The 18,005-nt window shown below is 37.6% G+C and overlaps 1 protein-coding gene across 1 annotated transcript in view; it reads left to right on the forward strand.

Annotated features, from left to right (window-relative positions):
• Positions 1 to 18,005, forward strand: part of LOC139733430 (uncharacterized) — a 75,465-nt gene that overhangs the window by 2,087 nt on the left and 55,373 nt on the right. The window contains exons 2-7 of the mRNA XM_071644249.1: positions 3,204 to 3,512; positions 7,532 to 7,660; positions 8,303 to 8,587; positions 12,555 to 12,845; positions 13,997 to 14,278; positions 15,329 to 15,616. Coding sequence (XP_071500350.1) covers positions 3,204 to 3,512; positions 7,532 to 7,660; positions 8,303 to 8,587; positions 12,555 to 12,845; positions 13,997 to 14,278; positions 15,329 to 15,616 — 1,584 coding nt within the window. The remainder of the gene's footprint in view (positions 1 to 3,203; positions 3,513 to 7,531; positions 7,661 to 8,302; positions 8,588 to 12,554; positions 12,846 to 13,996; positions 14,279 to 15,328; positions 15,617 to 18,005) is intronic.

Here is an 18,005-nt window from a genome sequence, read left to right on the forward strand (position 1 = left end):
GCGCAGTTCTTTCCCTTATGTCAAGTCACTTTTAGGGAAACTTATTATTACTCCTTTTCGGATTACAATTAAACTATATCGAACGAAACCAGTGCATACACATAGCGAGGATCTTTCTCTCGTGTGAAAAAATAATACTTTGCAATACTACCCATTCTTATTTACAATTATTTATCCCTCCCTTCTTCATCTCTCTCTCTCTCTCTCTCTCTCTCTCTCTCTCTCTCTTTATCATCAACATCTCTGCAGCCAGAAGACGACTTCAGCCATCTTCAATTAAATCGTACAACTATGATAATTTCCCAACCCCTATACCCTCAAAAACACAAATATGACAAGTCTTTCTGACCCTTGCAACAAAGATTTGGATCGCATTGCATCTATAACTACTGCCCTACTTTGGCAAAAGGAAGCTAGTGACAATCATCTCATGAGAATGTTATACTTGTTTCCTTTTGCCAAAGTTTTATAGACTAATCTTTGTAACAAACTTTAAAAAATGGCAAAAGGAAGCAAGTTACGATGATATCATAAGGATGTTCCTTGCTCCCTTTTGCCAAAGTATTTTAGATTGTGTTTGAATATAAATTATTTGGCAAAGGGGAGCAAGTTACAATAATCTTATTAGGTTGTAACTAACTTTCTTTTGCCATTTTTTCCATGTAATTTTGTGCACTTGCTTCCTTTTGCCATCCGAATATCTCAGAAATGGGCCAAAATTGCAAATTTTGGATTTTTCAGATAAATGGAGCATGCCTCAGATATGCCAAATGAATAAATAAGTCAATATCCATAAAAAATGTCGCTTGCTTCCTTTTGCCAGAGTAGGGCAGACTAGAAGTGCATATCTGGCATATCTCTGAAATCCTTGAAACATACCGTACTATTTTTTTCGTAGAAACCTTACACGATGGTATATAAAATAGAATGCGTGTTATATAAAGCAGCAAACAAGAACCTTTGAAAAATATAAAGGAGAAATTCACTGATAAGTTGGCGTCCATGAACCACTGTTTCTCCTACTCCAAGATACAGTGCATAGTGAGTGATTATTGTTACTGATACTGCCAATAGACCATGAACCACTATTTTTCCTAAACCAAGATACAGCGCGTAGAGAATAATAATCCTAACCGACACTGCCAATCAAATTTCCGTTCACGCCCACAATGAAAATGAATTTATCCGTATTCTTATAAGAACCCAGTGCGAGCGTTGATCGGATGTGAACTTTGACCGACATTCAAGAGAGCGAAACAAACCGGTCAGATTTTTTAATCTTCAGAAACGCTGTCTACGTTGGCTTATACGGCAACCTGGCCGTAAAGAATCACTCTGCAGAACCATACAGCATACGTTGTCATTCCCGTATTCATAATCATGAAAAATGTGCTTCTTTCGAGGCATGGTGGTAAATAATTCCAAGTCAGACATTTGACAGGTTATGAGGCTTCGATAACGGACCCTCTACACTGTGATTAGACTGACCGCAAAAATATTCAAAGGAATAGAGAAATGCAAACAAGCAGTGTTGAGAATGCCTTGAGTGTAGACTAGTCTAGGACGATGTACCTTAAACTTGGAAGACTGACCAGATGTTGAAGAAAATGGCCTTCATTGGTGTTGGGAGACATTCGGTTTCTGCCCATTGCTCATAAAGGTTACAATTAACATCATTGTACCAGCCGAAACTTGTGTTCTTGAGGTTACAAAAAGTGATCATTGCAGAGTCTGAAGATCTGGAAATAAAAGGAAAAAGAGCAATCGATGGGATGCTTCTTGTGTAACACATAGGCAATCAATTGCAAGCTTAATGAATGCTATATGCAGTCGAAATAAGCACAATGAAAAAGATATCTGTCACACAACGTCAAACTGGAAAAGCATTGCCGGCTGAAAACGGAAGTGAACTTTCACCTACATTAATGAGTAGTCACGGAAACAAGCTTTTTATTACCCCTTAAGGGTAGAATTTCCTTCATCTGTAGAAGGTGTCTGGTATCTGAATATTTGTTCATCTTACCTGAGGTTATAAAAGTCCATCAAGTGTGAAGTTTGAGGTTCATGAATAGCTTTGTCATCCTCCGACATAGACCGTGCCGGGAGAGTGATATGTGACATGATATAACGTCCCTACTACACTGGGAGTAGCATGACCGCATTATAATTATTTTTGTTGAATTATACAGTTTTTTATCTTCCTTGTGTTAAAATGACACTGAATATATAATTGACAAATCCTGATGGGGAAAGCAATGAAAATTCTTAATACAACTGATACAATTATATCTTCTTTACAGGTTTATCCTCTGCCACATCAATCCACAGGAAGTGTTTCATGTTTAATCCCTTGTCTCTCGCAAGTCACGCAAGTTTCCCAATATGAAGAGACTAACAGTAGCAATTATGATAATTGTCTCCAGGAAATGCATTATGACAGGTTTGCTGACCAGTATCTGATTTTCTAGGGCAGGTTTTAAATCCTGAGAGACGGAAGTGACAGTCCATTTCTCCTTCGAGTTCATGTTAATAACATGACGCTATTAACAATTATTGCAACTGTTGCAGGGAATGACTGGTGAGCATAAATCCCGATTTTCCCCCGTCATCTTCACTCTGTAAGAAATTGTCATTTGAGCTCGATAAGAAGATGATTTCTTGTGGTATGGACGACCAGCATCACTGACTGACAAAGGGAGAGGAAGTCTAAAAATATAGCGGCCACGCTAAATTATTGCAGCTGTAGCAGTGGTACAAGTACGTGCCCCGGCTATGCGGGTGAGTACATGCATGCGTCTTGATATCTTGACAACGTTCCAAAACACACAACAAACATGCAGGGCAAAGAGAAACAGACATTGGGTATCCTTTTCCTTTCTACTTCCTTTTTATTAGATGAACAATAGTATTGAAAAAGTAAGTGTTCATCGAATGTATAAAGATATGTCCATACCTAAATCATACACAAAAATGATTATAAACACACACACACGTTTCATCGCGTTAGTTTATCGATGGATCATCTAGTTTTCTAATACAGACTTTTCGTAAGCGAATTTCAAGTTGAGATACATGGTAGAATGATACGTCACAATTATGCATGTGTTCATATATCTTCTTCGTGGTTGATTGCTTGATGATATGTTGTGTGTTGTGTGAATATGACTAGTCTGCGGCATGTATTCCCCACTCTGTTCCTCCAGTAAGGTTAGCTGATGGATCAAGCGAAAGGGAGGGCCGAGTTGAGATAAGGTGTAACGGTCAGTGGGGCACGGTTTGTGATGATTGTTGGGATATCAACGACGCGCACGTCGTGTGCAGAGATCTCGGCTACCCATCGGCCTCAGCTCATTACACTAGGGCACATTTCGGACAGGGATCTGGACCAATTAGGCTTGACGACGTTGGCTGTACTGGAACGGAAACCTCTCTTCAACAGTGTCCTCGACCATACTGGGGATGTGAAAACTGTGGTCACCATGAAGACGCCGGAGTAAGGTGTGAGGGACACCGTAAGTTTGAATCTTTTATTCGCAAAAGTCAACTTCCAGCCCCTCATGATAAAGGTATTATGCATAATCAATAATACATACATAATTTCATGGGAAGTGTATCTGAGAACCTACGCAATTGACGTTTTCCCTTTGTGTTTCGACATTTGTACAAGACATACTTGATATAAAGACCAAACAATGAAGCAAAGCGGTCAACATAATCATGCAAAAACTTCAAAGCGTACTTGTAGTACATATATGAAAATATCAATCTTTGTACTTGATAGGCAACATAATGTCTAATTGAAGTTAAATGACCCAATTTAGATATCAATTCGCCAGATGCTAGGCTTTAAATCAATATGTAATTGGCCTACTTCATTCCAAGGAATATATCTATATAAAAATAAAACAAAAGTCAGAAAAATGTACAGGTTATAAGACTAAAAAACAAACAAACAAACCACAAGTATATGTTGTTTTTTTTATATGATATGTATATATATACACACACACACACACACACACATATATATATATATATATATATATATATATATATATATAGTATATATATGAAGAGTTTGTTTGCAAAAACCGATGAGTCCATTTTTGAAGATTTTGAATTACGGTCTCTGTCATAAAGTACAAAATAATACCTTTTAAATGATGTATTGGTCACTACATTTAAAGGTACATTTTTTAACATTTTCTTATTATTCTCTCTATTTTTCTTTACCTTTATATATATATATATATATCGTATATAATGAAATATACAATGTTGCTGTTTTATGGTTCTGGATATTTGAAATGTATATCACTTGGTATCTTCAAATAGTCTTCAGTCTAAATTTTTCTAAGACTCAGTTTGTGTTCCTCGAATGGCATCATTTTGACAATCAGTCGTCACGGCGTGCGAATCTCGCACAGAGCGCAGAGGACGTATGCACGCTCGGAGCGGTCATGAATACATAATTAGCTGGCAGTGTTCTTTTTAAACTATCGTTGTGCAGCCCCAGCATAACATTTACAGCTCATTTTTACAATAAATGAAAGAAGAAAGCTCAAGGTCTAATTTAATGACAATGATTTGATAATACTGAAAAGGGAGTTAGGGTAAAAATACGAGTAATTTCGCGCGTTGAAATTATAAAATTTAAATCCGAAAGAAGTGGGTCAAATACGTTCTTAACCACCTTGCATCTCTTTCAAACTAAATAAGTAGGATACTTGATTATCTTATTCTCAAAATATGGAAAAATCAAATCACTCTATCTTTTATACCTCATGGGATCCAGCAAATTACAACAGTATGTCACATCGCTCTTTGTTCGAAATCGTCCATTAGCGCATTCGTACAATGGTGGATCGTGATTGGTCAGAAACGACGGTAGCATCACATTATCACATTGTCTGCTACTGTCGTTTTTTTACTTCCTGTGTCGGGTATCGAAGACTGAAAATAGGCTTAAACGTGTATATAATAGGTTTATTCTGTCATATTCTGTCAAAAATTCGTAGATAATTATTTAAGGATTCGTTATCGCCACTTTGTGTTCGAATGGATTTGTCATTTATTTGACTACTTGCAGATACGAACACGTCAGCAATTTCACATGTAAAAAAAAAAAAAAAAAAAAAAAAAAAAAAAACACTTGGGTTCAGTTCCGTATACTAATATTTGAAGAGTTTGTTTGCAAAAACCGATAAGTCCATTTTTGAAGATTTTGAAGTACTGTCTTTGTCATAAAGTACAAAATAATACCTTTTAAATGATATATTGGTCACTACAAATAAAGGTACATTTTATGTTATGGTCAAAAGAAGCACAAATTTTCTTATTATTCTCTTTATTTTTCTTGACCTTTAATTGCAAATGTCTCCATTTGGCAAATATGGACTTATCGGTTTTTGCCAACAAACTCTTCATTTATGTTACGATGTTTCTCATGCCTTTTCTTTTCTGAAATGTTCCATTGTAATTTTCTTTTCATGTTTAGTTTTGCATCAAGTTGTCTTGCAAGTAACGGTTTGATAAACAAAACAACTTTGCGTCTGTTTGTTTCCTTGGACATTCTCACTCCTTAAAATTATATTTCTGGTTTTGATGATTTATGTCCGCTAGATTATGATTCATCCATTTATTTTTTTTTTCTAATTGTTTTTTTTTTTAACTGGAACTTGGAAGCTGCAGGTAGGGACTACTGGTGATTTGCATGAATGTAAATCTTAGATAATCTGATGAACTATTAATCATACCACATGTTTTTATTATCATTATATTATTATTATTATGATTATGATGATGATTATTATTATTATTATTATTATTATTATTATTGTTATTATTATTATTATTATTATTATTATCATTCTAGAGCCCGAAGGCCTGGATTCATGAAGCAAGCAGTTTCGTTTTCTTTTCAGAGTGATTATTTAAGATGTTAATTTCCCCCTTTTTTGTGGTGGTGGGGGGGGACCCCGATTCCACAGAAGACTCTCTGGAAATGAACAATTATGAACCAGCATAGAATCAGAAGCATGTCATTGAACAATCTCCCTGATAATTGCATTTAAATGTTGGCAGCTCTATATTATGAATGCAAACACCCCCCCCCCCCAAAAAAAAACACACACACACACACACACACACACACACATCTCAGAGAGAGAGAAAGGGAGAAGGAACATGAACAAACACTCCCCTCACACAGCAACAAACATTAGTGAATATATTTGACTACACAATCAAGCTAAAGAGGAAGAAACCTAAATATGATAATAAACTTGTGAGGAAGAGTTTAGAAAAAAGCAAGTTTTTTCTATTTGTGGACAATACCACCACAGAAGTACAGAGGAATACATGAAATGTAAAAGAGGTACACAATGTGCACAAACCATGTGCAATTCATCCATCAAGGTGTAAATAATGTGAATATCTTGACTTCGGCGATCGCAACTTCCGGAGCGAGTCTCTTTTTAGTCAGTTTTTGAACGAATTGTTAAGTTACTTCCAGATATTGCATCTTTTCGATTTTTAAAACAAGTATCGGTATATGCTTCTTCTGCCGAATTAAAAAAAAAAATAGAGTATGAAAAGTTTTATATCAGCCAGGATCCAGCAAAATAGAGGTTTATGTTTCGAACACATCAAAACTACGAGCAAAATATAAGGTAAATTTAATGAGGGATTAAACATTCAAAATATTTTTAAGTATGGACAAATTTTATATCAAAATGAAGAGTACGAAACGGGTAATTGGACTCACCCCACCATGTCAAAATCGTATACACTAGCGCTAACTGCATGGCAACTGTATTGGAGCTTGTACAGAGTCTCGCAAAATCCCGTGAAGCCTCAAATTCGCGAGACGGTCATGCGCATTGAGTAAACACTGGCACACGGAACCTCATTATGCCTAATTTGCATACGGCGTGACGACTGACTGTTGATGGGTTAATTACATGCAATGATTTTATGTGCTATATCACATCATCACGTACCATATCTAAAGATAACATTGATTTTCTGCTTCACTTCATCATTCACATCCCTCGGTTGGCTAAAACTATAGAAAACACTCAGCAAAGAGTGATTAGAATAACATACAACAACAGAAAATTTAAGGTCTCAGGATGAACGTAACAAAAGAGATAAGAATTGTCCACCTTGATATTTAGAACTTCCAGTAATCATCATCAAAGTAATGGGTCCATGCAATGAGACGTAGCGCGGCGAGGAGACGGTATAGTCTACTAGTAATTAGTGAGCGGTTTGAAGTTGCTTCTGCTTTTCAATATTGAAAAGTCTAGTACACATGCACGTGTTGACCCGGCGTTGGAAGTGGGCTTAAGTGTCGTGACTCAGACTCTGCCTTGGACAAGGCTACATTATATTACTCTCATTTATTTTCTTTTCAATTATTTTTTTTTTTTGTCGTTTATATGCATGCCCGTGATCAAGTTACAACCGAATTGAATTGTTGACACAACAAACCGCGAATGTTATTTCGGTTCCTTTCTTTCTTTTAAAGGAACCGCCAACGTAGATACGTACAACGTTCGTAGCGAGCTGACATTAAATCCAACAGCAGCGGACCATGGGGGCGTGCTACAGTGCAGCCTTCTCAGGAGTGAACAGTCTAGAACGTTACAAGTCCAACGTAAGCAACAAAAATGCCTTCAAGAACAGGCTGTGCCAATGATATCACTAATATAAATGCTTCTTGTGATTCCCTCTTTCAGCTCTTTTTTAGCTTATTTTTGGAAAAGATTTACTCCACCCAAATTTCGTGCTTGCTTCCGGTTACAATATACGTTAACATATGTAAATATGTTAAGAACTCCAATCTTCTTAGGTACAACTCTGAATATTTCCCCGATTGATATGCAAAAAGTGTGTGTATGGGTGGGGGGGGGGGGAGAGAACCGACCGTCATAAACAAACAATCAATTATACATTAAGCCATTTCGCAGTTAGCTATTGTGCGCACTTTGGAAATGACTTTTTTTTTTCTCAGATGGTTAAAAACTTTCCTCGCTATCAATGCGACATACTGCATACGCTTGCCTAATGTAATAAGTAATGGACTTTATATTCAAACAAAGAATAAACTTGTGTTTATCTGGTGAAGGAAAGGATTCGTAAATCAATAAAGCATTCAGTCCCGATCGATAGTGTGAGGTTTGTGATGCAAGGTAACACGAATGCATATTTTTGTAGGCAATATACCCTTAACTAGCCTTTAATCTAGGGTTACTGAAATAACTTATCTGCTTAAACCTCTTGGTTACATACATGACAGACGCTCCCGCAGACAATATCATCTCGATCGAGATCGTTGATGACGAGGACGGACAAGAAACTAATGGCCTCAGGATCACGTGTCTCGTCAACCCCAGTGACCAACCATATCCACCAATCGGGACCTACGAGATTGCAATTGATGACGTCATCCGGTCATCTTCAAGCTCCCCTTCAATGACCCTTGACCCTCTTCCCACTGGATGCGTAGAAATCTCCTGCACTGGTATCAATGAGATTGGTAGGACGACCACCGCACCCCGTAGTCATTATGTGAGGAGATGTGGTAAGTGAATAATAGATCTTGTACGATATGCACCAAGTCTTTTCACATCCAGAATGAAAGGATATCAAAAAATCCGCAAGATTTCATCTTTAAGCCCCAGTCACATAATGCTCTGCGTCCGGCGTTACGTCCAAAAAAAGTCATTTTTTCCGCGGACCCCCGCGGATCCTTTGCCGTCACCAGAAATTTGTACAAAACATGCGGGCAAAAAATGCGGGCGATACGGACAGATGCGAATTCTTGCGTCCACTTGCGGATATTCTTACGAATTGGCACATAATAGTTCTGAGCACTTGCGGAGAGTTGCGGATATTTTCGGATAGTTACGGATAGTTACAGAATGTTATTAATAATTATGGACAATTTGGTTTTCTCTTACGATTCCTGCTAAGTCAGTGTATTATGACAGCAAGGTTATCATATTTTGGACTGTCTTACATTGTACACTGGGGAAAACTGAAATTGAATTACGTACAAGTTGTGAAAAAATCGTAATCCTTTAATTTGCTTTACAATAGTAAAAGATATATGAAATTTTGAACTTGAAGTTTGAATTTTGTTTGTGCAACTCAAATATGAATAAACGTCATAAATGTAAAGAATATATGTGACCGTGCATCACAAAACGAACAACAAGTCCAACACACTGATTTTGTGTGAGGACTGAAAATAGGTGAAATGGGTCAACCGAGCCGATCCTGACTTGGCTACCCTGGGTAAATAAGGCCTTATCATTATTATTATTATTATTATAATTATCATTATCATTATTATTGATATCATTATTATTATGATTATTATAATTATTATTCTTATCATTATTATTATTATTATTATTATTATTGCTATTATTATTATTATTATTATCAACTTCAGTTTAATCTGATAATCCCCTCATTGTTGTTACTCCGGTGGTTTCCATCCTGTTTTTTGTCCCATTCATCGCACAACCAGCACGGCTTGATAAAGATTAAGCGCTTGAATAGACACTGTACTTCAGAGCCTCTTTTCTCAGTTTACACTTTTTCGGAGTGTGTGCATTCTTTCCACTATTTAGATAGGTTAGGAGAGTCCATTTGATTCGAGTAATACATCATTTCAAAGCTTAAAGTCGGCTCTTTCAGAATATGCTCTCAACTAAAATTTCATGTCTGGCGACTTTTTGTGTGTTTTGTGGTGCAGGGTCACATATAACATCACTATACCACAAACAAAATACAATATAGATCGAAAAATTAAACATTAGAGTAAGAAATTATTACTACTTGCAGTCATGGAATAGACAAACTGTGGTTACGCTGTCGTTGTTCAGCGATATTCATGACTTACTGGGTTATGTTAAGGAGATATTCATGATAACGCAAAGCTTATTAAATTTACAGACAAAAAAGACATCAAAACTTTCAAACACCCCTCCCACACCCAAGTACAATTTCAAGTCATCTCTTGAAATAATGTATTTTCTGTTTGAATTTCTTGTATGCATGTAATTTTGTAATGCGCAGTAGAGTATATTATTATAGTAGCTGCGCAATATAAATGTCCATTATTATTATTATTATTATTATTATTATTATTATTATTATTATTATTATTATTATTATAAAAATGTAATACACATTCGATGGAGCGTAAAGTGCATGGGTAAGACTATAGAGAAATATCAAATTCGTTCTTATTTTCTATAGTTGCCCCTGTCCCACACCTTCCCCGGCCAGAAAAGTGAATAAAATGCTATCACCCCATCCCCTACCCAAAATATTGCTTTTTTTTCGAAAATGAAGAGTACAAGAAAAAAAAGTTCAGCACCAAGAGTCAACCGATGTCATGAGTATACATGGTATATGGGTGTCACTTAAAATTACCATTAATTGTGGGAGAAATTTCATAATTTGACCATGCAGTTCTGCCTCTCCACCGCTTCGACTGTGTTGTAGCATTCCTTCAGGTAAAGGCGCTGCAGCTGCTTGGCAACATGAGTAGTGTGCCTTCCCACGAGTCTCTGTGTTCCCATGCGAGTGTAAAACTGAAAACGTCGAAGGACGTAATTGTCCGCAACATCCGTAGCTGTCCGTAAATATCCGTAAGCGGATGAAACTGTTGTTATACGTTAACTTGCGGTTAATTACGGATACTTACGGTGGACGTAAGCGAACGCTAACGGACGGAAGGCAAATTTTTTTGCGGATGGTCTGCGTCCAATCCACGGGTAGTTACGTTCAGTTACGGATAGCTACGTTTGGTTACGGTTACTTGCGTAAGTTTGCGTCCATGGCGTCCCTCTGCGAAATTTTGAACATTTCAAAATTTCGCAGGTTCGGCGACGTCATTTTGCGTTTCTTTACGGAAGAGTTACGGACAGTTGCGTCTACATACGTCCCTGCGGATGCCTGCGTCCACGATGCGTCCCTCTGCGTCCACTCATTCGTATCTATCCGCGGCGGACGTAATCCATCGTAAAGCACTGTGTGACTGGGGCATAAAGAGAGAGAGAAAGAAAAAAGTGTTTTCCAACCGGTCAGTCTTTAAACGTACAATAGATGAATTTATAACTTTACGTTATGAATTTAGTCCTCGCCAATTTCAATTTGTCGCAAAGTCTGTTCTAGTTTTGGTAGATCTGTGTAGATTGAAGAGTGTTGGCCATAATTATGATTTCTTGATATTTTCATTTTCATCTTCTTTTCTTTCTTTTTTTATGTTGACTTGTTGATGAATTACAGGTAATGGGTGGCATTCCTCAATATATATATAAAAAAAAATGTCTGAATATAACTTGATATAATCCGTGTTCTCGGTGTGTTTCATGAGAACATCAATGACCACTATGGTAGGGTGTCATGGTTAGATCTAGAGCAAATTGGATCGAAAATGGCGGGAAAAAAACGCGGTATTCTCTCTACTGGGGAAAAATAAAATAAAATAACTGAAGGTATTCTAAATGCTGCTAAAGATTGTTGTAAATAAATATACACTTCTTGTGACCCCCATAAGCACAGTTTGACAAGCTTTTACCAAATGATACTCAGGGCGTTAAATTGTCTCAGAATGCAAACCAACGAAAAGCAATCATTCATCTTATTCCGAAGAAAAATCATAATCGATTATAATCGAAGAGTTGGCGATCCATCCCTATTCAGAACACAGATTACAAGCTTTCGGTAAAATGATTATAGCAATGTTTAGGCTGAGATGATTAGTTCTGATCAGACCGGTTTCATAAAGGGGCATTTCATTGGTTAAAACATGAAATATTACTGACTATGCGGCCACGGTTTTCAATGAAGGAAGATGAGTGATGTGATAATACATCTTTCCGGATAAAAAGGATGTATTATCACTCACTCGTCTTCCTTCAGTCATCTTTTTTCTTTTGTGCTGGGGACTTTGGCCGGTGTGTACTATAGTATTATGCTACGGCATTTTCTGCGCCAATCGGTACTCTAAAAGCACAGAAAAGATTAATAATGAAACGGCACGAGTGTAAACTCTGTGTGGTTGTTACTGGAGACAAATATATTTATCTAAGCTGAATTCAGCAGGATTGGATCTTTTCATACCAGGACACACGAAGCTTTGTTTTGTTTCTGCTTCTGTTTTCTGTCACGATCTTCACGTAGATGTTGATGTCCTACTGTCGGGAGCAAATTAGAGGAAGATGAAAATAGTATACTTATGGGGGTGTTTGTGTGAGTATGTGTGCGTCTGTCTGTTTTCCTTGTTTTGTTTTTCTTCTTTTTTGGACGTAATTTTGTATCCATTCATCCGTTCTTGGATTGTCTAATGCTTCAAGAAATGCTCAAGAATTCGTTCATTGGAAAAAGATTTTTTTTTCCCATGCTGTCTCATGCTGCTTTAATAACAAATATACCTCTTATTCCATGTGTTACGTTTAAAGCAAGATTTCTGCAATGACGACACTAATATCACTACACTTAACACTGCATCTGCCTTCTTTACCTTTCAGGGACAACCAGCGGCAACCCTCCAGCAGCGAACATTTTGTCTATCGAGACTCTGGATTTCCAAGCTACAGATCGTACAATGAATCTGTTAATCATTTGCCGCTTAAACAGAAACAACCAGCCGTATCCGTACCTCAATTCATATGCAATTGGAATTGATGGGACCATCCTGTCCAACACGAGCTCATCTTCGGCCATCCTCAGGCCACGCCCAAACAGGTGTTTAGACGTCACGTGCTCCGCATCGAACGGTGTCGGTATCACCTCCACGTGGGAAAGGCACTGCCCGAGGGGTGAGCAGTGGGGAAATTTACTGATTTAACGTTTTCTTTACATTTTGTCTCATTCCTTTTGTAACAATATGGTTTCCTCTCGTCTTTACGGAAGCATTTTAAGCGTCATTCTCTTTGACGACATGGCGAGATATTTCATTTTGTCAAGTCGACTTATTACTTTATATCATGTCGACATATCAAGATAATCTTATGTTACTTTCCATGTCGACTTACCAACTTAGATATCAAAGTCGCCATGGTGACATAGATTTTCTCGCCATGTCGACTTCTTAAAAAATGTATGTCGACATGGCGACATATATCATGTGTCGCAAAGTTGACTTCCCTAAAAGTCGTGTGTCGACATAGAGACATGCATCATTTTCACAATTCAACTTCTTCATAGATAGATGTCGACATGGCGACATACATTATCACGCCAAGTCTATTTGACAAGATAAATTATCTCGCCATGTCGTCAAGTAGAATGACACTTAAAAGCTTCCGTACGTCTTTCCCAGCAGCTGGTGTAAAATCTGTAGTCATCTGTGAAAACTTTGTAATGATTTGCCGAAACTGAGAACTCAGTGGTGTATAGTTCAGAACGCCTGGGATTTTCATGATCTCGAAGATTCCCCTTTGGTGAAGTAGGCCTACTATTCCTGAATCAAGTATACAACAAATGGGCACCTACTAAATTTACGATGATATTAGGGTTATCAAGAAGACCGGAAGCAACGCGTAAAACAAGACCGAAGTCAAAATATGTCCTTTATTGTTACAAGTGTAATCATTTCTATGAGTATGATAGATAAAGTCATGGAAACTGCATACCTACCATTAAAGGTCTGTGTTCCGTTGGGTAATCGAGCTTGGGTTGCCTGAACCGCTTTGACATCTCCGTGGCCGAGCGGTGTAAGGCGTTGGCGTTCCATGCCAAAGACCCGGGTTCGATTCCCGGCGGCGACCAATTTTTTCCAACTCTTGCACTTTTTCTCCGAAATGTAGGGTCAGTATGAGGAATAATAATTTCAAAGCTATGCACCGTTTGCTCCTTCCTTCCTCGTGTTTCATATATATATATATATATATATATATACGTAGTTCCAATATACAAGAAAGTAATACTCCCTAATAATAAGTCTATTGCTTGGTAATTTTTGTCACAGATCTTCCGGCGAACGATACCATTGTGATTCAGATCGCTGACCACGAGAACGGGCAGGAGATAGATGGCATCAAGATCACGTGTTTCGTCAACCAACGTGACCAGCCATTTCCACCAATTGAGACATACGAAATTGCAGTGAATGACGTCATCAAGTCAGCTTCAAGCTCCCCTTCCTTGACCCTTGAAACCCGTCCGAGTGAATGCGTTGAAATCTCCTGCACCGGCATCAACGACATCGGTAGGACAATCACTACAGAGACATACTGTCCAAGGAACGATGGTAAGTCAGTATGTGTGATCTTAGGGTGAGAATCTGTCCTGTTTCGCTTCATTTTCATCCACTTTCCACCGTGATACCAGGAAGGTGGACGAGGTCTCTTCCCACCTCCATTGTGATTCTCCCTGTTGTGGTGCATGATAATTATGTGTATGATAACCACAGCTGTGGAGTTGAAATTTTACATTATTTTAAACCTTCAATGGAGTGTGTGTGTGTGTGTGTGTGTGTGTGTTTACCCTAAGCAAAGCCGTATGCTAATTTAACAATTTAGTTATGGCAGTTGCCCAGAGTTTTTAATTATGCCTTCGTCACATGTAAAATAAGGATTATGTCATACCCTCCAAAAGACGTCTAACGTTCAAACGTCTTTTTTGTTTCTAGCACGTTACATGGGGTGCTAGGTGAAGATCATGAGGTATTTACCTCTGTTGATTTGTATTATCTTCGCACAGTGTTAACGTTCGTCTCGCTGCTTCGACACAATTCTGTGTGTGTGTGTTTGTGTGTGTGTGTGTGTGTGTGTGTTTCGATCAATTCATATATATATACATATATACATATTATATATTTTATTGATCGAATATTGGAACTCTTATATAGGTTACAAAGATTTTTCGCAGATTAAAGTCTGTGGTTTTAGGTGGTTCATTATCTTACTGTGTCCACGAAAACTATAAAACACACACACACACACACACACACACACACACACATACACACACAATACGTAATAACCATGGTAATGATGTTAACAATTTTTTCAGTTTTAATAGTATCCAATATCAATATCTTTACAAATCCGATATCTCCGAGATACATGGAATGCTGTACAGGGTTACCACATGCCACACACCCTTCGAAACTTTTCATTTGATGACGGGTATCATCCCCATAATGAGTTTTACAGTTTTTATGATTGTCACTGTTGTGCTCCAAATGCGAAAATTAACAATAGCACTAGCATACTTCTATAGTAAATGTTACTCCTTTAATGATCTCTGGAACACCATTCTCCCAATTATTGTTACGGACGTATTCATTTACCCGTAGAAACCAGTGGTGAGCCTCCAGCTGCTGATATCTTGTCGATCAAGACTTTGGAGTTCCTAGACAAAGTCCGTCAGATGAATCTGCTAATCCTGTGCAGAGCGAACCTGAGCGACCAGCCGTACCCATATCTCCATTCATATACAATTCGAGTTGATGGGACCATCCTGTCCAACGCAAGCTGGACCTCAGCCGTCCTGAGACCACGCCCAAACAGGTGTATTAATGTCACGTGTTCCGCAACTAATGGCGTCGGGATGACCTCCACGTTGGCAAAGCACTGTCCCCGTGGTGAGCAATAGAAAATTGAGAAATGCTTCTCTCTCCCATTGTCTGCTCGTCATTCAGTTATGTTTCAACTTCTTAAATCAAATCGGAACATGATGGTCTCGTATTTTTGAAAACTGTTTGCAATGATCTGAACTTATTTAGAACTCTTTATTTGAGTCGGGGAGTCTCTGTAATTTACTGAATTTCTTCCTTTTTAGATTGGTGAACTTTCCCCTATTTATCAAGACAATCTGGCAAAAGAAAAAGGAAACAACGTTTGTGATTGAAAACGGATGCCATTTACAATGAAATCCATGCAAAGAATTCTTTGTTTTGCTCAAAACATTTCACTCATAACAATTATTTGAAGAGTTTGTTTGCAAAAACCGATAAGTCCATATTTGCCAAATGGAAATATTTGCTATTAAAGGTCAAAAGAAATAAAGAGAATACTAAGAAAATTTTTGCTTCTTTTGACCATAACTTAAAAAATGTACCTTTATGTAGTGACCAAGATATAATTTAGGAGGTATTATTTTGTATTTCATGACAGAGGTCGTACTTCAAATTCTTCGAAAATGGACTTATCGGTTTTTGCGAACAAACTCTTCATTTATTCATATTTTATGGAAATATACATGTATGATATGCCTAAATTATATTATGCAATCGCGCAACCTAGATTCACATTACGTTTGTTTTTATTTTGGACCGTTAAATGTATTTCACGAAACGCCAAATTGTAGATTTAGACATTTTATTGACCCGAATAGACTTCCAGAGGCAAAAAGTTATAGGGCAGAGCTTCGTAGAATTACACATAATCAAATATAGATTTTATTAACAAATAATCTATTGTGCACTTTTAAAACTTTTATTGTGAACTTTTTTTTGATAAAATCAAATGCATCTTAGACCACATCTTTCTCTATTCCTCAGACCCACCTGCACTTGATATCATCTCTATCAAGGTAGAAGAAGACGAGAATAACTTGGGAACGAGTCTCAATATCTCGTGTCACGTGGATCCGATCGACCAACCGTTTCCACCCATCGGCGTGTTCGAAATCGCCGCTGATGGAGACATCCTCTCAAGATCCAACGCCTCTTCAACAATCATGGAAGATCAACCCAACCGATGCATCGATATAACTTGCACTGGTATCAATCAATTCGGGGAGACGATTTCTATGCGGAATTATTGTCCACTGAGAACAGGTAGGTTTCTTATGGGTTCTGATTATAAAGATGGTGATACTGCCACGGAGAACAGGTATAGGTTTTTTATGGGTTCTGGTTATATAGAAAATGGTAACAGTATACTTTGAAAGTCTGAAAGTCTGTGTTTTAATGTATTAATATGCTTATATTAACTCTTCTATTTTTCTCGGTCATCTTTTCTTTGCTTTTGTTGCCTGCATAATCCGTGTCTTTGTGCAGGTTATAGGAGAAGAAAACAGCGAAAATTAGAATGAAATGTAAGAATCGATATCTGCTTTTAAGTAAGATTGGTTCAAATTACATGATTGATTTTCTGTTTTGACACAATTTGTCAAAGAGAGGCTTGTTGTGATCACTGTTGCTTTGCTTTGAAATGAAGATAAATCAGTCATCTTGTTCTTTGCTCTCATAGGTCATGCGCCTCCAGCGAGTGACATCCTCTCCATCGAGACCCAGGAGATCGAAGGAAGCCAGGTCATTCTCGTTATCACGTGTCACGTCAGGCTTCAAGACCAGCCGTTCCCACACCTCCACACTTACACCATCGGAGTCGACAACAACACGCTTTCCTCGTCCAGCTGCGCCTCGGCTCTCTTCAGACCACGCCCTGGCAACAGGTGCATCAATGTCACGTGCTCTGGTACTAACGGGATTGGCTGGACCTTCACCAGTGTTGAACACTGTCCAACCTTTGACTTGGAGAAAGGTATCAAAGTCAGTGCGAGGTACTCTGATGATGACTCAATGTTCAAGTTGACGTTCAAAGATTAAATTTATTTTCGTTACCATCAAATAAACAAAGAAAACTATATACAATGCATAAGCAGAACATATCTGTAATTATTGAAAAACTTAAATTACAAAATACTAGTAATAATGAGTAACAAAATTAAGAAAATTTAATTATTTTTTTTAATTTACATAATATGATCAGCCATAAGCGAAGAGATAAATATATTTTTACATCGAACAAGGAGTCACCGTGTATTCATAACTCTAAATCTATTAAACCAATTTGCCTAGATTTTGTAAGACAAGTTCTAATAGTAAAAGTCACTCGAAACCAGGAATCTCTGTGTTTATCAGTTAAAATTTTACTTCTAAGAAACACTCAAAGACGGTGTCAAACATTATTACATCCTGTAGATGATACGACCAGTTGTTGACGAGAAATCTGGGGTCTTACTGT

This window comes from Diadema antillarum, unplaced genomic scaffold (assembly GCF_040938485.1).
Source record: "Diadema antillarum isolate AM-2024a unplaced genomic scaffold, OU_Dant_1.0 seq00000475_RagTag, whole genome shotgun sequence".
Lineage (NCBI taxonomy): Eukaryota > Metazoa > Echinodermata > Echinoidea > Diadematoida > Diadematidae > Diadema > Diadema antillarum.